The following is a 23,110-nucleotide window of genomic DNA, read 5'->3' as shown; positions in this document are numbered from 1 at the left end:
ATATTACATATTTTGATGATTTTTTTTCCCCCCTAGCATACATTTATTAAGAATGCTAAGCCAGTTTCAATTTTAAGGGACCTGATCACCGAAGCAATGGAGATAAAGGCAAAGCGACATGAGGAACAGCAGAGAGAGCTAGAAGAGGAAGAAGAAAATTCGGTGTGTACCCATTTTCCTATAACCACCTATACTTTACAGATAAGTTGCTAGTTTTCCCCTACTTCCTGTAGTTGTGTTAAAAGACTTTTTTTTTACCAGTTGTCTTTGTAGTTTTAAGCCTATGAATTCTTAGTATTACACTGTTTAATTATGAGTAGTGCTGTATAAACCAGCTTTCAGCAGTATTCCATGAAATGTCTTAGTAAAAAGCTTTTCTAGGCAGTGAGAAAAGAAACCATGTCAGCTTCAGCTATTCAGACTAACATTAAACCCCCCAAAATTTTTTGAGGTTCTGCTTTCACAGCTGGACTTCTAGACAAGTGGTTTAGTTTTTAGTTCAGGGTACTTTGCTTGGTGTTTGGGTTTTTTTTGGTTAAGTCTAATGCACGGAATAGTTAATGACAACACTCAGTTAAGCAGTGATTGCAATGTGGTTAAAGCAAGTAACATGAAAGTGGTGATGGCACTTCATTCTTCAGATGACATTGTCAGCATGCGTTTGAGAAGAGAAGCAGGCTGTGTGATAAGTAGGTTGCATTTAGAATTGTTTGGCAGTGTTAAGAATAAGTCTGTGTTCCTGGCATTATTACTCTTCCCTACATAATTTATTTCAGGTTAGTTTTGAGCAATGCAGCAGAATGTGCTTCAAAGAAGTGTATTGCCATACATACAATGTATGGTCATTCAGAAAGAACACAAAGAGAAGATGGAGACTGGAATGTTACAGCTTTGAGCAAACAGAAAAGAGCAGTGCAGTAAATGCAGTTTGTCCTATTGTAGAATACTTGTTACAGAATGCTATGTGATGATCTATATATATGAATACTTTTCAGGCAGATTCTGTGCAATCTTTTGTATCTCCAATAATCAATGTGGATGGCTGCATTTTTTTCAGTGCTAAGAGTGTGTTCTAAGAATATTGATAGCTTCTTTTTATAAAGGTGGTTTACTCTGAATTGTATTTGCTTAGTCAATACTAAACAGGCAGGGAAGGCTGAGATTATTTTTTTTACATTATAAAATTTTCCTCTGTGTGCCTTGACATGCAGGGTTGATGTTTGTGACTTGAATTACTGAATACTTTATTTTTGAAGATACTGATTTATTACTGACATAAAAATCTGGTATCTTTACTAGCTTGCTTTCATCCCTACTATTGCCTTCTGAACTGGAGATGTTAAATGCTTGGGCAATGTTGATGTCTTTTGCATTAACCCAAAATTAGGCATGACATCTGATTACTTAGTGTGAGGTTCAGATCACACTGCCAGGCACAGTCCATGCCAGCTAAGGATGTGGTGTATACCTCCCTCTCCCATTACTGCATGGAAGGGTGTAACACAAGTTTGGTTCACCTCAACTGAGGCAGCATTTAGCAACTCCTCATGGTTCTTGCATGGGTGCAGAAGTCAGAACCTAACATTGCACTCCCCACTCTGCCACCCCCTGAGACTCCTTCCCTCCATACTTTCCCAATTTAGTGTTCAGTGTAAGAGAACCTCAAATCCAGGATTGAGGCAGCAATCTGTTACTTGTATTACCATTGTAGTAGGGAATTCTGCCATGAGCTTTTGTGGTGCAGTAAGGGGACAAGTTATGAGTAAAAAAGACAGCAAGACTCTGCTTGTCACTAAGTAAGTGCCTCAAATCTGAAAGTAACAGGAGTATCTTTGGTTAACAGGGCTGAGAAAACACAATCACAGAGTGGTTGAGATTGGCAGGTACCTGCAGAGGTCATCTTGTCCAATCCCCCTACTTAAGCAGGGCCTCTGAGGTTTGGCTGCCCAGGACCATGTCCAGACAGCTTTTGGATATCTCCAAGGAAGGAAACTCCACAACCTCCCTGTGTAGCTTGTGCCAATGCTCTGTCAACCTCGTGGTACAAAAAATGTTTCCTGATGTTCACAGGAAACCTTCTTTTCATTATATGACCATTGCCTCTGCTCCTGTCACTCAGCACCACTGAAAGGAGCCTGACTTCATCCTCTTTGCACCTGCCCTTCAGATATTTACCGATATGATGGGGTCCCCTAGAGCTTTGTGTTCTCATGGTTGAGCAGTTCCAGCTCTCAGCCTTTCCTCCTGGGAGAAATGCTCCAGTCCCTTGTTCATCTTTGTGGCCCTTTGCCAGCTCCCTCTGGTGTGTCCTTGTCTCTCATACTGAGGAGCCCAGAATTAGACCCAGCACTCCAGGTGTGGTGTCGGCAGTAAGGAACAGAAGGAAAGGATTGCTCACCACCCTGCACCTCCTGGCAACTTTGTCTAATGCAGTGCCTAATTTGTCTAATTAGCCACTTTTGTTAAAAAGTTGGTTTGCTCTTAAAAATTAGTGCTGTTGTAGTACAAGGAAATGCTAAGTGTGTCATTAATAGAATTTTAGGGGCTGTAAATTATATAGCAGTGTATGAGCAGCAAGAAACCCAGAACCAGAAGTCAACTTCTGCTTGAAGAAATGGCTCTTCAATATAAGGCAGAAGGTCAGCGCAGTTGGCAGCTCAGCATTTGCATACCTTGCTCAATTTTTTTTGTGATTGTGATGTAGAGGAGTTCTAAAGGCCAGCCCTGCAGAGGGCTAGAGGCAGCCCTGCCTGTAGTTGCACAGGATGTGAGAAAAGAGTAAAGGTTTGAAAATTTTACAGGTAAAGGAAGAGGCAAATTTGGGGCAGAGCTGACTTTTCAGTACTAAATAAAGTGACAGAATAGGAGAAAGCCTTGAAAGCGGACTTGTGAATGAGACTAGTCTGTTCAGAAAAGAAAGGTAGTAGAAAAATAGAAAGAAGAGCATGATTTCAGCGCAGTGAAAGACAGAAAGGGAGAAATTGAAAAATGAAACCTTGTAGTATTCCCTTCAGTGGAGGGATCACTAGATGAGACTTTTAAGATGACAAAAAGAGAAGGATAAGAGAGTATGGGTAAAAACTTCAGCAATATGTTCTTTCAGAATGCTTTTATCATCTTTTGTTATTTGATGTTGTGTGCTACTTTTTATTTTCCACTGTGGATGCTTACTTCCATGCTGTAATTGTTTTATATTAATAATAAATACCAAATTATTTTTACAAGGCCTGTTAAGAGAGATGCAAGAATATCCTGTAATGGACAAGAGGATGTCCAAGTGTACTTGCTGTAAAGTTTATATTGAAGAATTAAACATTTTCAAAAGCTTCCCATTATGAGATCAAGTAAAAGATGATTTTTGTACCTACTATATCAAAATAATTTTGTATATTTTTAATGCTATTGAGGTTTTTTTAGTTCCCTAAGTTTTCACACAGTTTTATGGTTCAAGAAAATAATCTGTAATAAGATTTGTAGTTAGGATGAAATATATAACAGTTATTAAAGCTGGTGATATTTGGTGGTAAGTATGACTTTTGCTATCAGTAAATGTATGTCTAATAATTCTGTGTTACTTGGTAAGCCTTGAGTAAAAAAAAATACTTGGTTTTAATAGAAAAAGCGAGGGTACAAGTGTTTGAAATGAAGAATATTGATGGTGAGATGAGGGATTTCCTTGTTGACAAAAACGGTTTTTGGAGTGACCTATGAATATCTTTAGTGTGTCACAATGCAGAACAAACTTTGCTCTGGACTGTTTATAAAAATTGTTTTGTTATAATGCAGACTTCCTATGTCTTGCAGCAGTTTCAGTGCAGTACATCATTATAAGAAATTCCAAATTAATTTGAGTGATGACACCAGGTTCTTCTCCAGTTGCTGTCACCAAAGGTTCTGATCAGCCAAACTAGGAAACAGCAGCATAAACTTGCACCAGTGCCTAGGGGGGCCTATAAGAAAGCTGAAGGACTTTTTCCAAGGGCATATAGTATGGGGGCGATGGCTTTTAATTAAAGGAAGGTAGATTGAGAATAGATATTAGGAGGAATTCTTTGTGGAGAGGGTGTGTAACACTAGAACAGGTTGCTCGGAGAAGTTATGGATGACCTATTCCTAAAGTGTTGTATGTCAGTTGGATGGGACTTTAAGCAATCTGATATAGGTGAAGGTGTCCCTGCCTGTGGTAGGGCAGTTGATACTAGATGGTCTTTAATGTCCCTTCCAATCCAAAACATTCTGTGATTCTTTGACACTGTAACCATTTTCTTTTAAATTAAAGACATTCTCTGTAAGATGTTGCTTGAATGCATATTGCTCATGTACTGCATAGTGGAAAACTGCTGAACATGTTAGGTGTAAGTGAAGTCTGCAGTAAGTGGTATTCTGATTTTAGTTTTTTAAGCATACTAGGCAGAGGTTAATCAATGGACCCACAAGTTATTAGAGGAAACCAGGATAAAAATCTGGAAGAATAAAATGAAAGCATTACAATATTTGTGTATCCTTAATCCCACACTTCAAAATTATGTATAATTTGACTATAAGCTCAAAGGCTGTGTCTTTCATTTAATTTAGAACTTGTTTGTGGTACTGCCAGAAAAAGAGTGAACCAGTTATTTCTGCACTTCTGAGTATTTATTGTTTTCCTTTTGGAAAGGGAAAGCAGATAATACGAGTGCCAGTTTGGTATAGTTGGTATACAGTTTGGTAGTGGATGAGGTCAGCAGTATAGCATTCAGGGACAAAGAAAAATAACCCTTGTACATTCCTCTTCCTTATATATCAGTTTCATAGAACCCCATAAGAAATCCAGGGCTGCTTGTATGTAGTTTACATTACTACATGATCCTATAGTTCTAATGATAACACAGGTCTTGATAAGTCTGCAGTGATGGCAGCAGTCCTAGAAAGAGCTAATAACAGTCCCTGTGTTACCTTATGTAGTATTAGTGACAGTAAGTAATGCAGATATTTCTTTATATTTTAATATCTATAAATGGTTTTAGATTGTATCTAGAATTGGAGTCACTATTCAGTTGTGAAGTAACAGCCACCTGGCACTTCAATTTTGAAAAATAACACCTCAAAAATTGATTTTTTCCCAATCATACTACTGTGAAGGCCTCACTGTAGAAATACATAAACAGACTTGAACTTTGAGAAATGCATACTTAACAACATCTAAAAGCAAGAGTAAATACTGGTGTTAGTGTTAAGTAAAGTCTATTGAGGTTAAAGTTCCCTCATGGACAGTGAATTGAGTTCATATACTATTGAAAAATAATGGTTTCAGTTAACCTGTCAGAGGCTTGAATTTATTAATCTAACCCCCCAAGAATTTCCTATGTAAATTGTGAGGAGTTCTGCTAGTTACTCACTAGTACATGATTTGAGACCCTTCAAGAAGGAAGGTGTAAAGTGTTCTGACTGTGAAGGTTCTTTTGTTAGGAAACCTGTATTACCCTAACAGTTACATTTGAATACGTTTTTGTGCTTTAATACCTTCTTAAAGTCACTTAATGTATAGTAATGGGCACTCAAGTTAAAAGTGACGTACATAACTAGAAGTAGAATGGATTGTGTGGATTTGGAGAAATAATCAGATGCAAAGTTTTCACAATTATGTACTTAATTTTCAGGGTCAGTTCAGTTGTCCTTCAAGTGAGGAAGAGTCACATTCCCCCTAAAATTCATTTCTATTTTTCTTTTTCACTATTGTCTGTGAACATTTTATAGCATGAGAAGTTTTAAATTTTAATGTAAATATGTTTTACTGTTCAAAACTTTGTATTATAGACCTGTAAATAAATGTCTAGGTTGAATACAGTCTTCATGTCTGTATCCTTCCTGAGAGATATAATATCATTATAGTGTGCTCAGAATTGATTTTATGCCTGTTATGAGAACTGCTGATGTGATGAGAATGCCTTGTTACAAACTGACATGTTTTGATAGGTGCTGAGGTAGTTGTGCAGGTTTTTTTAATTAAGCAAAAATTGCAAGTGTTGTGTTCTACAGAAGGGTAATCCCAATATCAAAGTTGAAATGTTAGTTTAGGCATTATGAGACATGAGTAGTCTCTTCTCGTGCATTTTTGGAAGTGTGATGTGAAGTGGATGCTGAGGCTGGGCAGCTATATTATGGGAACATAAAGTAACTTGTTGCCTGGCAGCTTACAGAAAACATGTCTAAATATTTGTTTCTGTGGACCTTTAAAGGCGTGAGCTAAGAAGCAGCTCTCTGTATGTTTACTTTTACATTTTAATGTGGCTATGATGTGAGAAATGTTGAAGTCTTTTAGAGTATTAAATCAAGGAATTACTTCAATGATCCCTTTTTTTTGCTTGGGTACTTGCTGGTTGACAACTATCAATGCCAAAGCCAACTGTTGATAATCAGTTGTTCCTATATGTAGGATTATTTATTCATTCATCCAAAAGGTTACGTGGTTAATCTTATATTAATTATGAAAAGTTGGCATCTGTGTTTTGGGACTCTAAGAAATAATTGCTGTAATTATTCCTTTATATTTTTACAATATTTATAGTGTTGTTGTAAAGGAACTAGTGAATCAGATTAGTTATTCTGTATTTTAAATCTGATACACTGTGCTGTACTTTTCTGAAGGTTTTTCTAATTGCCTTCATGCTTCTTTTGTGTATATGTTGTAGCTGTATCTGTCTATAGATATCTATTTATTTTGCATGAAAGTGTTAAAACTTTCCAATTTTTTCTTCATGCCAAAGAACACTTGATATGTGTGTTAATTAGATTTGATTGCAGTCCTTTAGGTGTCCTAAAGTTAGAAATATGGCATATTGTTAAAACCCACAGCAGTGTGGGGCCAGAAACTGGTTATAGGAAGAATAAACATGGGGTGGTATAAGCATGTAGCAAGGCATCATTACCTGGAGGTAGAAAACAGGCTTAATTGCTGTTTTGTGACAGATGTCTGTTGAATGCAATGGGATTTGACTGTGTGCTGAAAGTTAAGTTTTTACCTGTTTTACTGATGGGTCTAAGCTTTGTGTGCTCAGTATTAATCATATACTCAGGTTGAAATTTGGCTTTGTACATTAGGAGCTTTTACAAAATCCTTGTGCTTGACCAAACTATATTGTGTGTTTATGTAGCTACTGCAGTGCTTTAAAAAAAGATAGCTGGGACTACAGCTACATTTTTAAAAGGTGATGATGAGGTGTTAATAGTAAATGAAATTATTTTACAGGATACTAAATTTTGCCAGCATGTAAATAAATCTTCCTTTAATACTTTGCAGCCGATTGGCTGTCTTTGCTGCCCTCTAGTGTTCTTTTAACATACCAAACCACAGGCAGAGAGATTTTAAAGGTAACTGCTGCCGTATTTGCATCTCTTGTTTAATTTTTTATCAGTCTTCATCCTACTGATGTTTAAAAGGCAACAGAAAAATCCATTAGTCTTTATCACCTTGGCTCATTCACTTCTGTACTGATTAGACTCAGGTATGGTCTGCAAGGCCAACTTCTCTGAATAAACTCCTTGTGTGATGAGATCTTGTATTTTCCAAGTATATCATGAAGCCTTGTGTGTGGTTTCTGCTGAAGTATTTTTGAATTTTCTATCTTGATAATCAAATCTCTATGATTGCATTTTTATACTCTAAGGATTGAGTTTGTTAATAATAACATTTTGGTAAATAAAGAGATCTGGAGGATTAGGCTTATAGGATTGCAGGTTATTGCTTTACTTTACATTATGATGTTATTCAGAGTTTCTGTAGTCTATTGTTTTTTCTGTAGCATTTCAAGAGATTTTCGAGTTCTCGCTTGTGCATACCTTGTGGTGCTGTATAGTGTGTAACTGAAACCCCTTCCAAATACAAGTTTGGTTGCTTGTTACTTGTACACAGGAGAGCAGCAGACAATTTAACTCCAGAGTTAGCTGTTTTTATTGTTTGATTCTTGTAACTGTTTTCATAAACAGTATGAGAACACGACAATTCAGCTTTAATACCTCTTTTTTTTTTTTTTTTTGGTTAAAATTGAGATTGTGTTTGTGTTTATTTAATCAGTGTGTTTACCTTTTTTAACAACAGATCACAAGTTCTACACCAATATTTATGTACTGTAAAGCATGAATCAGAATTTGTATGAAGGAATCAGTTTCACCTGTCATGTAAATGTGCACTTCCATAACGTGGATCCACTGCATATTTTTATTAAGTTTCCTTTTCAGAACCAGTGTAGTCTACTGCCATATTAGCTAAATCTCATATTTGTAAGAAATACTGGAATGACAGTTCTGGAAGCATTCTGTGTTAGCTACAAAATTAAATATTCTGGGGCATGCACAGGCCACGAGAAGTTTTATGTTGTTCTGTCTCAGTACCTCATTCCTGATATAAGGAAAACACCATTCATCAAAATTGTTGTGTACTTTTCTTTTTGTGACAACTGTTCTTCTAGTACTAAGGTGGCCTTTTTGGTCCTTAGTCTCCTAGGAGCTAAAAGATAACTGTTCTCTTTGCTGAGAGACAATGCTAAGATAAAGGCTTTTGGCACTCTTAGACTGGAAAATGAAATGCTATTCTTTGGGCCAAGTCCAGGTAGTTGATTTGACTGAAGAAATAGTAGATGTTTTTTCAAGGAAGCAGAAGTTATGAAAGTGATAATTTAGTACTCCATTTCATACTTGTTCATATTGTTAGCCATCACTTCCTCCCATTAATTCTACAATAAAAGTTTTGAGCTTCCGGAAAGCATTTGTTTAATTTCTTATTTCAGCTTAGGTAAATTTAGAGCCATATGCACTGCAAGTGGGTATTAATATTAGTCAGCCTAGTCTGTAAATCAAATGTAACTGTGTCTTAAACTCGGAGATTTGCCTGCCTGTATGTTAGAGATGCCAAATTGGTAGTGATTAATAGGTGAAACACCAGTATGTTACGAGTCAGTTTTATGTTGTATTGTTGTACTGAAAGAAAAACTTGTAGGTTAACTGTTCTGGCACTTTTAAAATGCTATGCAAAACTACCCTTTTTGTTTCCAAGTACCCTATTTAGAAGGGGAAAAATGCAATTAATAGAAAACACTGGGGTCAACAGTAACATTTGGTGGTAGAAAGAAACTTGAACTTGCCACCAGGAGGAGCAGTACCAAAATAATCTCATTTTTTTCACTGGCATGGTTGCGTAGTGCTGTAGCTGTAAGCTGTCTGTATATTTGGGAATATCACAGTTTTTTTAAGGGCAGGATACTAAATAGAATGCAGATAAAACAAAAACCAAAAAAAACCAAACCAAAAAAAACCCCAAAAAAACCAAAAACCGAAAGAATGCAAATGAAGAACTCAAGTATTTTTGCAAAATATAATCTGGAAAATAATTATTCTTTTGACTTTGAAATTTTAATTTACATCTGTTTAGGTCTGTATCTTGGCTTCATTATGGTATGCTGTTAGCTGGACTATCAAAATGAAATCTGTTTTTGTATCTTTTAGTTGAGATGGAATAGAATAATTTTCAGGAACTGGTATTACTGCACTCAATTTTCTATATCTACCTAGACCAGCCCTTAGTGAAACAGGCATTCAGGCCATGCAGCTTGTGCATGTGTGTCTGTGCAAGAGGCAAATTGTCTGCCACGCCAGGGAATTAGTTCAGTGAGAAACAGAAATGCTGCAGGGGTTTGAGTTTAGGCTTTACTTTTTCTGGCATTCTGCCTCAGTTCTCCCCAGCCCCTGCACTTACAAGTCATAGTTTAACATTTAACATCTATAAAGAAATGCAAAGATTTAGGAAAAAGAAGATATTTGTTAGTGGGTGAAAACTTGTTTTAATGTTACATATTACCCTGAATATATTTAAAAGTCTTGTAGATGTGGCATTTAGGGACATGATTTAGGTCTTTTCCAACCTAAAGAGTTCTATGATTTTATGTAACAACATGTAAGGGGCAAATTAAAAAAAAATTCAAGGGTTATCTATTAGTCTTCCAAACTATATATATATTTTGCTAATTGGGTAAAATTCATTTATCAAGGAACTCTAATGAAGTTTTGACACAATAGAGGAAATGAATGCATATACGGTTATAAAACTGGTGAAACTAGCATTTGTATTTAAAATATTACCATTTGACATAGAGTAACTTCACAGTGATGGATATTATTGCTTACATTTAATCAACAATTGAGAATGTCTAAATACTTTTTCTCCTTGAGTAATAGATTTTATGCATATAGAAAATGTATATAGTCACAGCCCATCATATTACTCCTGAAATGCTGCGATGCTGTGTGTATAATCTAAATCAGATTTTGGAAACCAATGGGATTTCCCATTAGTGTTTTCAAATATTGGTATTCCATATGAATTTCATGTTTCATTAACTGGATTGCCATTAGTACTCTGTTTCAAATTCCTGACCCTTTACTGTTGCCAATTCAAAATGTTACTGTCTATCTCCTTGATATTATCTCCCTCACACTAGTGGGTAAGTATGTGCTCAAGGGCTATTTCTGTGTAGTATTAACAAGTTATTTACTCACATTTGTAACAAAGGTTTTAAAATGGTACTTCATACCATTTTAAAACCCTTGTTACAAATGTGTAACTTGAAGTAAGTCAAATTGATTTTTTTGTTTCTGAGGGGGACTTTAAAAATTCTGTTGGAGATTGTTTAGTAGTTAACTTTAACACAAGCCTATCATCTGGGGTTCTGTATGTAATGTCAGATGCTGGGCATGATCCTAAATTGAGGGTGGTCACCACCCTTCGTGGCAGCTCCTTGCAAAACAGCAAAATCTCTTTCTGTAAATTGTGTTACTGAGTTTTGGTACCCAGAGAGATAAAGTGGGTCATGAGAATCACAGAGACAACGCAAACCTGAATGCTAATGCAAAGTGAGTGTGTGGGCCTTATTATACTTACCCTGCTATGCATATGTGAGCAAAAGAAGAGTTTTTATTTTTCTTTATATGGAAGATGTTTTATTTTGTGATTTCTTTTAAAGCTTTAAACCTGGGAGTCCAGCAGTACAACTAGGTCACATAAAGATAAAATACTAATCAATAAGTGATTACATATCACCATTGTTTTGTTTTAATGATCTGCTGTGTTCTGGCAAATATTTTCCCATAGGATGAAGATGAGTTGGATTCTCACACCATGGTGAAGACCAATTCAGAGAGTGCTGGTACCATGAGAGCCACCAGTACGATGAGTGAAGGCGCTCAGACAATGATTGAGCACAACAGCACCATGTTAGAATCAGACTTGGGGACCATGGTAATCAACAGTGATGATGATGAAGAGGAAGATGGGACCATGAAACGTATGTTGTTAATTTGCTTTCTTCTAATAATGTGGTTTCTCATGTTGCGTGACAGTGTTGTATCATGAAAGGCTTTTATGTGTCAAGTTCTATGGTTAAAACAGGGAGAGAGGGGTTTTTGTGTCTCTAAGCACTCTATAATTTGTAGAGAAAAAGTTGACTGTAGTGGGAGATTCAAAGCAGAAGCCTGGTTTTGGTGCTTTAAGTTTTTCTAGAGGACTCAAATTGTCCTTCTGTGAATTGTCCTTTGTACTGCTTGTCTCTTTGTATCCTGTCCCACATACATTTGGACCAGTTTTCTTGGAGCTAAACTGGTGTGATTATGTGCGAGGCTGCTGTTTCAATGTCAGTGGTCCTGAGAATATACCATGACTCTCTTTGGAGTCAGCAATCAGTAATATATTTTGCTGCAAAATTGTTTTGTAACTCCTGATCACTTAGCAGATCTGTATTTTTTAAGCAAATAATTATTTGGGCATTTTTTGGAATGTAATTCAACAATAGGTGATTTAAGACAATGATCAAAAGATGGTTGAAACCTAAATAAAAAGTTCTAATAGATTTTGGCAGCATGTGAGGGAGAACGTAACAAAGAGAAAAAAGAATTGTGAATGTTTTTATGTATAAAAATATACTGCAGTGTCTATAAGAACACATTTTTAAAGTAGTTAATTTACATACTTAACTTGATGATATTGCTCATTGTTTGCCTAAAGACTACTGCAGATTGAGGTCCACAAATTTTAATAGAATTATTTGCATGAATAGGCAGCATCAATAGATGACTCTAATTGAGGCTATAGCTGCCTGATTTCATGAGGCACAATGTATGTTTAACTTAAGGCAGTTGCAGGGAGGGGAGGCTGTGGGGAGCTGTGTAATATAGAGAGCTAATATCTCAAGAGTGGAAATCACTGCCAAATAAGCAACTTTGTAGTGTTTCATAGCAAATACAAAGCTGCATTTGTGTTTGCATATCGATACCTGATGTAATTTGCTCAAGATTATTTGGAATTGCAAAGCAGAAACTTTTTGTGTGTGTATAGGAAGTTGAAAAAAGGGGTTTTGTAGATGTTGCTTGTTGGGCTTTTCTGGGGTTTGTTTTGGGTTTTATTTTGTTTTTCCTTTAGAGTTCTCAGCTGTTGATAAAAAAAAGGGGAAAGATAGTATGAAAAAATTTGGAATTAATTTTTAGAGTCTAAGTATTATGAATTAGGGTTTAGTGCAGTTTCTATGCAGCTTGACAAATCAGTCTTCATAAGTAAGTTCTGTGTAAATAGTTTACCAAATTGCACCACACTATCCATGCAGTTTTTATATGTGTTGAGAGGAAATACCTGTTGCTAAGCCAAACAGATGAGAACAGTGGCATTGGTTTTGCATTGCAATCTCTTAATCTGTGTTTTATTTGTATGCTGAGCACATTGCTTTTAAAATGTACTGATTTTTCAATTTTTAATTGATACCAGTAACTGTAGTTAGGAAGTTGCCTTTCTACACCTTCACATCTGGTCAGTATATGTCTTAATCCCATTCTTTTTTCTTCTCAAACAAGAATAATCCTGCGATTATTCCCCTGCCCCTCTGTCCTGTCTCATAGATGACTGCCTTGAGCCCTGTAACTGCAGCAAAGCAAAGCAGGCAAACTGGAGGTAGTTTGCCTCATGACAAGTGATGGTTTAATCATTCAGCTGTCAGGCCACAGGTTTGGTTTCAGCACTTGCTAAAATTTGTTGTATTTTGCATTAGGCACCCATTATTTGCATTTTTTACATTAAAAACTAGAAATAATTCAAGAACTGGACCTCTGCATCTCTCAGCTAAAAATGAATATAAATCATGTCCACTGGTCCTGTGGACTTGTCCTCTGGTTTTGTGATAGTTGTGTTATTGGCCAAAATAGGAGCAATAGCAAGTTTCCTAAATAAATGTCACCAGAAAGGGACATTAAAAATCCTTGCTGTATCTGAAAGGCAGCCACAGATTTTTTCTGCTTCTTTGTACTCAACAAAGACACAAGACTTTGGGGATTGGTTGCTTTTTCCAGTATACCTTTAGAGGCAAAACAGGCACTTTCTGGATGTTTGTGTGATTTGGTTATAATAAATTAGTAGAAAATTAGTGTCTTAAAAGTGCTTTTTGATACTGCTGAATAACAGAACATTGCAAGCAAGAAGGTTGGAAAAATAAACTTTGTAAACTAGGGAAGAGAGATTTCATTTCCTTCCTAGAGACACAAAATATTTATGACAAACTTCTTATTTAATTGCTGTTGTGTTTAGTTTCATGTTTTGTTTCCTTCTGCCTTTTGTTTCCCCGCTCAAGGACAAAATAAGAAACAATAATATGTTTTTATTTATAAGTACCCATGCTTAGAGGCCTCTGGGAGCCATGACAGAAAATAACTAAAACCATATTTTTTTCACAAATAGGGAATTGTGCCCAGATAAAATTGGGGTTTGAAACAAAAAGAGGCCTGTCCTCCTGTCCCAACATATATTATACAGTCTAGTAATAAACAACATTTATCCTGTCTTGCTTGCTATGCCTGTGCATGCTCTGAACAGAGACTCTGTGGTATGTACCTGGAAGGAGGAAAGAAAATGAAGAACATAGGAGAGTTCTGAGGAACTTAACTTTGGGAGGTTTAATGTGGAGCAGAAGAGAGAGTGAGAATGATCGAAATATTACTTCTTTTGTTCAGTTGTCTGGGTTTTACTTATTTTTGTGTAGATGCCTTTTCATATGTCAGTGGAGAGACTAGTGTTCAGACCAGCTTCCTCACATTCCCCTTGTGGTCATTCAGCAAGGCTTAGTGTAAGGCTTTCTGGTGTACCAAGAGTACTTGTGATTGTTCTCTTTTCTCCTTTTCAGTAACATGCCTCCTGCTTCTCTTTATTGCCCTGTTGAATGCATATTGGCTATCTATTCATATTGGATTGGAAGAAGTTGTCTCTTTGTGCAGTTTGGGTTTATTCTGGATTTCTAACTGTTGCTTCAATCTTTGGTGAAGCTTCTAGATAGTTTGAGGTTGGTAATTAATGTATTAAAAGATGAGGATGGAGAAGTCATGAAGTGGCATTTGACAGCTAGAATGTAGAAAAGTAGTCAGGTTTTGTTTTATTACATTTTGCCCTATAAGACATGAACATTTTAGGTTTGGTCAGTCTAGTTCTTAAACACATTCTTCCTTCTAATCAAACATAAGAATAAAAGAATTTAATCTTTGGGACAGCAGGTTTCCTTCCCTGTTCTCCCCGCCTCACCCCCCACAACAGATGACTGTTTTGAGCAGCATAACTGCAGCAAAGTTGGCAAACTGGAGATAGCCTGAGGCAAGTGGTGGTTTAATCATTCAGCTGTCAGGCAACAGGTTTGGTTCCAGCACTTACATTCCTGTCTTATTATACCTAATGGTATTTTTTATTACAGTGGGACATGCACCATGCTGTAGAACCTACATGTTGACAGAAGAATTCATGAGTTGGTTTGTTCGTTATTTTTTAGTGATTTCAGCATGCAGGGTAAGGGACTGTTTGATACTCTTAAGTCAGTCTTCTCTGTGATATGAGGTATATGCTCGGATAGCTCTGGAGTGGTGCTTCAAAACTGTTAGAAAGGACTAAATCCTTTAGCTGGTATTTCAGCTGACAAGCAAAAGCTGAAACGTGTTTTATAACAACTTATGTCCTAATTTCAGTAGGAATTTTGTAAGGAAACTCGGTTGTGGGCTGGTTTCAATGTTACTGTAGCCTAGGTATTTATACTTCAAGAATGTATTTTCAGTCAGGCATGTTTACTGTGCCCCCAGTAAGATGGTTTGCTTGGTGCCATGTACAGGTGTACTAGTGCTTTACTTCTGTACATGTATAGAGGTGATAGAGGTTTACAGGTCTGTATTGGCTCTCAAGCCATTTTCTGTGACAGGTAAAGTTGGTCATTTATGTCACTAGTAGTAGTATATTTTAAAAATGGGGATTTTTTTTTAATGTTGTTGTCAATTCTGTTTTTGAGAGCTGTTGCAGAATGTTTAATGTAGATTTTCTTTGTTTTGCTAAAAACAGAAATAAGATGCAATTTGGCTGGACTGGACTAATGGGAAGTGTTTGAACAATGCTGTCAGGCACATAGTGTGATTCTTGGGGTGTCCTATACAGGGCCAGGAGTCTGACTTGATGATCCTGATGAATCCTGTGCAACTCAGAATATTCCATGATTATAATAGTAGTATCATTGAAACTTTTTTCTTTTTTTCCAGGGGGTGGGGGGAAGAAACCCCAAAAATTATTAAACCAGTTTTATGAGCCTTATTCTCAAGAAGCAAAGGAATGTTTTGTGCTAGAAACTTTTCCCCATTAAAAATTGTAACTTGGGTTCATAGTCCTTCAAAAAGTCTCTGAAAGCTTCAACTAGTTGACAATTATGTGGATTTTCCATTTAAATGCCAGTTGCAATTATTTCTGGTAAATAGGTGTGTCATACAACAGCCAAAAGACTGAATGAGGCCCAACACTGAATGAAGGCTTGGGTGTATAAGTCACTGTGATAGAAAACCTGTGAGTTCAGTACCCACTTTGTTACAGCTCTCAGTAGTCAAACATTTTTAGATCTGTCCTGTTCTGACTCCCAGCTGCTCTGGCCAAAGTAACTGATGCAATTTTTACTGCTGCTTTCTTGGGTTCCCAGTAGCCTGACCTCTAATTCTCTGAGGTGGTTGCTTAATAGGTGTGTGTTAGCAGCAGAACTTTCCCACTCATTAAATACAGTCACAAATCCTGTTTAAAATATGGCTGAAGGACGTGGCTGTGGCAGGTTTTTATGTGGTAGTTCACTGTTAGATGCATTTGCCTGGAGACTGAGGTCAAAATTCTAGGCTTCTGTCACTGTGTTGTAGGGCACCTTGTGAGGGGAAGAGAGTAGTGGTAGGAATGTATGGAATACAAAGCCTAAGTACAGTATGATGTTTTATAAGCTCTGCTAGCCTTTGCAGCAGGGGTGAGAGCACATAGGTAGATACAGGACTAAAGAAGGCTGAAAGCTGATTGCTTTACTGCTTCTGACTCCTAATAGTGACAAAGCAGTGTATTTTGAGGGAATAAAAGATACTGACAGGATGTTCACAGAAGCACTTCAGACAGGAGATCCAGACCAAGCAGCTGAAAATGTTCCTCAGTTGAGTGGTAGATGGAGATCCACAGAATGTGGAATGATGTGGAAGCTCATGGCTTTTGGCAAAAGGAAGAAAGCTTTCCTCCATACATGTGCAGCTGCAGAAGAGGTCCAGAGTCCTGGTACTCACAGAGTGAGAGAAAGACTTAGAGACTTTGCACTGGTCATTGTAAACCCTCCTCTCCAACATGCCAAACAAACAAAATACAGCACCCATGCCCCCCCACCCTGGAAATTGTAGTGGGAGTCTCCCGAGTCTCCCTTCTGTAGGAAACGGTCACCCTCATCTGCTGACCTTACTTGTTGACTAACAGCAGAACTTTTAAACTGATTTAAAATCAATTTGATATTAATATAATATCAAATTGATTTAGTTGAAAATGCTTCACTGCAAAATAATTTTTCATGGTAGATGACATCAGTAGAATTGTATCAAAACATATATTAGAATGGAGTGTGCATTCCTCTTTATTTTGAAATGTGTGTTGAGAATTATTTATTTTATTTGTGATGTGCTTTTGAAACAGTGTCATAGAGTTAGTGTTGTGTTGTTACCTCATTCATTTTATTCAGCATACTTTTTAGAAGAAACTTGCTTACATAACTATTTGGGGACATCCCTATTGGCTGTGTTCCTATCAGGGATATTGCTGAGGTATAGTGTGTTTTCTGCATTAGTGGTGCTCTCTGGGTTTTATGGCTTGCCAGCAATTTCTGACTTGTTTTCCTGTGACCTTTTTCCCCAAGCTGCCTTTGCAGTAGGCAAGTTGTAGGGATGATAGGAGACAGGTATTCTTAAATAGTGAAACTGTGGAAAACAATTTTTAAACATGATCACTGCTTATTGAAAAGGAAATAATTAGAAGAACTGAAAAATCCAGATCCTTCTAGAATGGAACAGGTTATTGAAAAATAGGCTTTCAGTGATACTGGCTGTGCTGTAGATTTTTTTGTGGCAAATGTAACTTACTGAATAGCTGAGTGAATTATATGTTCTTAAGGGAATCTTTATGTATTATACTTCAAATTTTCTTGGTTCTTGAAAGATGGTTGAGAAGCTAAAATTACTTTGTTGTTCATGAAAGTTAAAAAAAGTGCTTTCAGACCAAAAAGGTGCAACCTTTATCAGTTTGCTGTGGCATAAAGATCCTAAGTGTTTTTTAAAGTAAGTACAAAAGAGATAGGAACTTTCAGATGGCCTTCAACCTAGTAGATGTCAACCCATTGCTATGAAACACTGAGCCCATTAGGTTAGCTAGATTGAAATAGTGTCTCTGTTTTTATTTATTTATTTATAAAAACAAAACAAAACCTTAAAAATAAATTTCTGACTAAATTCTGTGGGATTTTTTACATTGGAGGAAGAAACAAGCAAAAAAAAGAAGGTTGAAATACCTCTGGTGCCATAATTTTGCAGTCACATTTCTGGTTTTGTGTGTGAGTTCTTGTATTTGCAGTGAAGGTAAGCAGCTCTTGTTGTTTCAATTGGGCTAACTGACTATATGCTCAATTGAAATCAGAAGTGAGTTCCAAATTCTTATTTAGCAAAACAAATAAAAGACATTCTCAGAGTAAAAAATAAATGTTCTTTGCTTACCTTGGAGTAATTTCAGTCCTGTTGACCCAATTTCCATAATATGCATTTGGTAGCAAGGAATTCAGAGGGATTGGTTTGTTTTCTGTATGTAGGTAGTCTTCTATTACATGTAAAAGAAAGACATTTATAAATAGTTTCAAAACTTACGAGCAGTGCTTGGAAAATCTTTAGTATTGCCTTATATGTGAGAACAGAGACTTTCTTACCTGTAATGGGCCAACATTTTGGTACTTGGAGTTTTGCACAGAGACACTGGCAATCTTTTTGTTTATAATTGTTTCTCAAGGATGAAACTTAAGTACAGCCATCTCAACAGAAATAAAAATTGGTTGTGAAAGGCGAGCAATGTGGTGTCCTATCTTTTTGATACAAACAGTTTCAGGGGTTTTGGGCAGTGATCACCAAGTAATGAACAATTTGTACTTAGAAAGTGCATTGTATTTCTGTTTTTAATTCTACCTCCTTCATACTACTATCTTCTCATGGATCTGTTTTCTAAATGTGTGGTTTTTTAAAGTTTAGATTCTTCCATTTTTCTTCTGCTCTACTCAGCTTTCATGAGACTCCACCCATAATAATGTGTTCAGCCCTAGGACCCCCAAAACAAGAAGGACATGGAGGTGTTGGAGCAAATCCAGGGGAGGACCATGAAGATGATCAGAGGGGTGAAGCACCTCTGATATAAAAACTGGCTGAGGCAGTTGGGGTTGTTCAACCTGGAGAAGAGAAGACTCATTCTCTGCATGAGTCCCCGGGGAGACTTTGTAGGACCTTGCAGTACCTAACGGGGAGCCTACAGGAGAGCTGGAGGGGGCTTTTGACAATGGCCTGTAGTGACAGGACAAGGTGTAATGGCTTTAAACTGAAAGAGAGCAGGTTTAGAGTAGGTATTGGGAAGAAATTATCTGCTATGAGGGTGTTAAAATATTGGAATAAGTTGCCGAGAGAAGCTCTGGATGCCCCATCTCTGGAAGTGTTCAAGGCCGGGTTGGATGGGACTTTGAGAACCTTGATCTAGTGGAAGGCATCCCTGCCCATGGAAGGGAGCTGGAATTAGATGGTTTTTAAAAGTCCCTTTCCAACTCAGCCCATTCTATGACTATGACTTTTGCTCTCTAGTGCTCCTTTCTGTAGTTATTTGGCATCCCTGCTGTTTACTTCTCATCCCTTCCTCAGTCCCAGATTCAGGAGATAAAGGAATCTCCTTCAAGTGATCCTGAGTTCAGTGGGGGCAAGCTTGGGAGATTCTGGAGAAGAGGTGGCTGCTCCTTGGTCAGTTAAATTCAACCCAGAATTTAGTTCACTGAATTGTTAGTTGTTACTAATTAAAATATGGTGAGTAGAGAGCTGGGATTAGAAAAAATATATGAAAAAAATGTGGCAAAAGCTGAGAGAAAAATCACCTAAAAAATATGAGGAAAAGAAGGTGTGTATGGAAATAGCAGATTGATTGAAGGAATCATTGTGGAGTTGAAGGAAAGCAGCTGAAGTCAAATTCACTGAAGCTTAGAGCATGACAGTAGAAGCACACATTAAAAAATTCCAGAAGAAATCTTATGGAACAGAAAAATTTAGGAACAACGAAAGAAAAGAATATATAACATAATTAACATAATATATAATATGTATAACATATAAAAATATATTATATATTATGTATATATATAATATATAATATATAATATATAATATATAATATATAATATATAATATATTATATATTATATATTATATATTATATATTATATATTATATATTATATATAAATCAACATGCAGTCTTTGCTTCTATCAAGAATAATGTGGCCAGCAGATCCAGGGCAGTGATTTTCCCCCTCTACTGAGCCCTGGGGAGGCCACACCTTGAATCCTGTGGTCAGTTTTGTGCCCCTCATTTCAAGAAAGACATTGTGGTGCTGGAGTGTGTCCAGAGAAGGACCATGGAGCTGGTGAAGGGTAAGGAGCACAAGTCCTGTGAGGAGCTGGGGGTGTTTAGCCTGGAGGAGACTCAGGGGTGACTGTATTGCTCTCCACAATGACCTGGAAGGAGGTTGTAGCCAGCTGGGGATCGGTCTCTTGTGCCATGTCTTAAGAGAAAGGATGAGAGAAAATAGCCTTAGGTTTTGCTAGGGGAGATTCAATTTTTTTCTTCACAGAAAAAGCAAGTATGCATTGGAATGTCCTGCCCAGGGAGGTGGTAGGGGCAACATCTCTGGAATGCCTGGAAGTGTCAAGAAGTGTCTGGATATGGTACTTGGGGTATGGTTGTGGTGATTATGGTGTTTCTAGGTCAGTGGTTGGACTAGATCCTGAATGTCTCTTCTGGCCTTAATGATTCTGTGAAAAGATAGCAGTACAAAAATAAGCATTAATGAAAGAATAGGCTGCTATTAGCCGTGCAGCAAAACTAGAATGAATTAGAAAACCTTTAGACAAAGGAGATGGAAAGAGATGATGAATTAAGAAGTGGAAGAGAGGGGAAAAACCCACTTAGTGAATGAATAAAAACAATTGTAAAGCCAGATGAGGAGATTAGCAAGTTCTAGTAATCATGTAAAACACAAGCTCAAAATATATTTTCAGTTTACCTTTTTACTTGTTAAAACAAATTATAAAATAAAAATTCCTATTACTTTGTTATGGTTGTAATTTACATGTATAGTTTTGTCTGATTTTTGGTGTTAGATTCCCCCCCCCCCCCTTAGTTATTTATCTCTCATCCCGTTTCATATTTTATTTGTGGAAATAAAATATATTTAATATATTTTCATGTCAAATGTCTTACACTTCCAGCAAGTGACATGACACATTTCATGTGTCAGTGCTATGCAGGATATGGTCTCTGAGGTGACAATTATGTTTATTTATTATGCTATTTAGTAATGAATTTGCTTTGAAATCTGACAAATGAAAACAAATTTCAGTAATTTAGAACTAAGAATTTTTTTTTTTTACCTTTAGTTTTGTGAAAAGGATAAAAGAGTAGGAGTTCATGCTGATCCCTATCTGCTTCATGAAACTTTTGCAGCTGTTTGATGATGACAAAAAATCTCCCAGGATACGGAGACAGGGTGCTTTGCAACCATCTGTAGAGGGTGATCCTGTAATTTTCTGGGAATATTAATTGATAATGAATTAAATTAAGCAGCATCTAGACACAATTTGTGTAGCTGTATTTTGCAAGTTCTTTTTCTAAATAATCACCTTTAGTGAAACTCTGTTCCTTTCATACAAATGCCTGTGGACCAGGCCTTGAAGTTAGGAGCATTCAAAGCACGCAAAGGCATGCTTAGGACCTCATGTTATTCAGTCTCTATAACAACTAATTAATACTATATGAAGTAGCTTCTCATATTATTTGTGTGTGAAACACTGAATGTCTTGAACATTTCTCCACATTGTATCTTGCTACAAAAATATCATACTTTGACTATGAGCTTTTATGCCAGAGATCCTCAGGAGACAGAGGCTAGCATCACATGCAGATGACTGTATTAGTTTCTGCAAACCCCAGGAAAATAAATTAGTGAAGTTTAGTTTATAGTGCATTAATTCTTTAATCTTTGAATAGTTTTTTACCCCTTTTGTCTGTTTTCTTTTGACTAAGGAAATGCTACTTCACCACAAGTTCAAAGACCTTCTTTCATGGACTACTTTGATAAGCAAGATTCCAAGAATAAAAGCCCTGAAAACTGTAATCAGAACGTGCATGAACCTTACCACATATCCAAAAATGTTTTCCCTGATAACTGGAAGGTCCCTCAAGATGGAGACTTTGATTTCGTAAGTACTTCTTTATTGTTTAATCTCTTGCATGCTGTTTATTTTATATGTGTCAAAAATAGTTAATCCCTCTCTATAACTATATTAATACAAATAAAATAAATAAACTTTCAAGAATACTGTCCAGATATCTAATCTTTGAGCCTCATCCTTATTGTTGAACTAAGTGCACCTGATTAACACAGGACTTTCTTAATGAGGAGTGATGTGTGACATTATACTATCTCGTAATTACTTTTTCTAAAAATGTTTTTGGTTCCTTAAAATTCATGTACTAAAGCAACTTCAAAATTTGACCCAATACTGTTAAGAAAAAATAGAATTGCTATAAACATGGAATTTTGTTGTCATGTTTGCTAGCTATATCAGTAAAATGATAAGCATTTTAAACTGGATTGGAGCCATTTAATCAATCCCCTTGGAGATGTTTAAGACCACCTACTGTTTTGCACAAGTCATCTTCTTGGTACCATTCCAATAGTACACATCTCTTTACATAGAATTATTCTACCTAACACAAGTTCATCTATTTTAGGTTGGAGTTTTTACCCTCCAAAATATGTGTAGTTTATTTAATTTTGCCTATGTTGCACATTATAATAGGGTCAAAAATAAAATGTTACTAAGTTATAGGTTGCACTTAAAATGAAATATAGAATTAGTGATTAGAGACTTGTAAGTAATTATACCTGGTTTTCACTTTGGCTTATTTTTTAACATGTTTCACTGAAGTCTTTGTTTATCTATTGTGGATGAAATGTTCATAACTATAGTGCAGTGGCTAAATATGATCACATGGTGCCTTTTTGAAGCACACTTGAGATTTCAAGAGAAATGTTGTGTTTAATTTTAGGTAACAGCTGTAGGCGGGGAATTTTCTTTCCAGTTTTCACTTACTGCATTTCTACTTAAAGCTGACTCTTAAATTTAAACTACTGAGGTAAAGCCAGTTAAATAGCATAGTACAAGCTGTTGCTGCTGGAGAGTTTTGTTTTAGTTGGCTTTTGGTTTGGGTGGAGTTTTTTTAGGTTTATTTTTTTCGTAGCAAATGCAGCAATCATCATCCTAATGATTGACTAACAAAATAGTTGCACTATTCATTGGCAAATAACTGGCCATTGTTTGAGTGGGGTTATTATAGTGGCAATAAAACTGCCTTTAGAACAATTTAAAATTAATCCTATCTTTTCCATTACTTGTGAAGAAATGCAGGCAAAAATTATTCTTTTTGTAAATGCTAAGATGAT

The 23,110-nt window shown here is 36.4% G+C and overlaps 1 protein-coding gene across 3 annotated transcripts in view; it reads left to right on the top strand.

Moving 5' to 3' along the window:
* The window catches only part of STK3 (serine/threonine kinase 3), a 174,474-nt gene that overhangs the window by 60,175 nt on the left and 91,189 nt on the right, over positions 1 to 23,110 (top strand). For all 3 annotated transcript variants that reach the window (XM_072924850.1, XM_030266466.4, XM_072924849.1), the window contains exons 8-10: positions 37 to 162; positions 11,123 to 11,315; positions 21,688 to 21,863. In XM_072924850.1, the coding sequence (XP_072780951.1) occupies positions 37 to 162; positions 11,123 to 11,315; positions 21,688 to 21,863 (495 nt within the window). The remainder of the gene's footprint in view (positions 1 to 36; positions 163 to 11,122; positions 11,316 to 21,687; positions 21,864 to 23,110) is intronic.

Source organism: Taeniopygia guttata, chromosome 2 (genome assembly GCF_048771995.1).
Source record: "Taeniopygia guttata chromosome 2, bTaeGut7.mat, whole genome shotgun sequence".
In the NCBI taxonomy this organism is placed as follows: domain Eukaryota; kingdom Metazoa; phylum Chordata; class Aves; order Passeriformes; family Estrildidae; genus Taeniopygia; species Taeniopygia guttata.
Note: the sequence above shows the minus strand (reverse complement) of the source record. Positions and strands in the feature narration are given on the sequence as shown.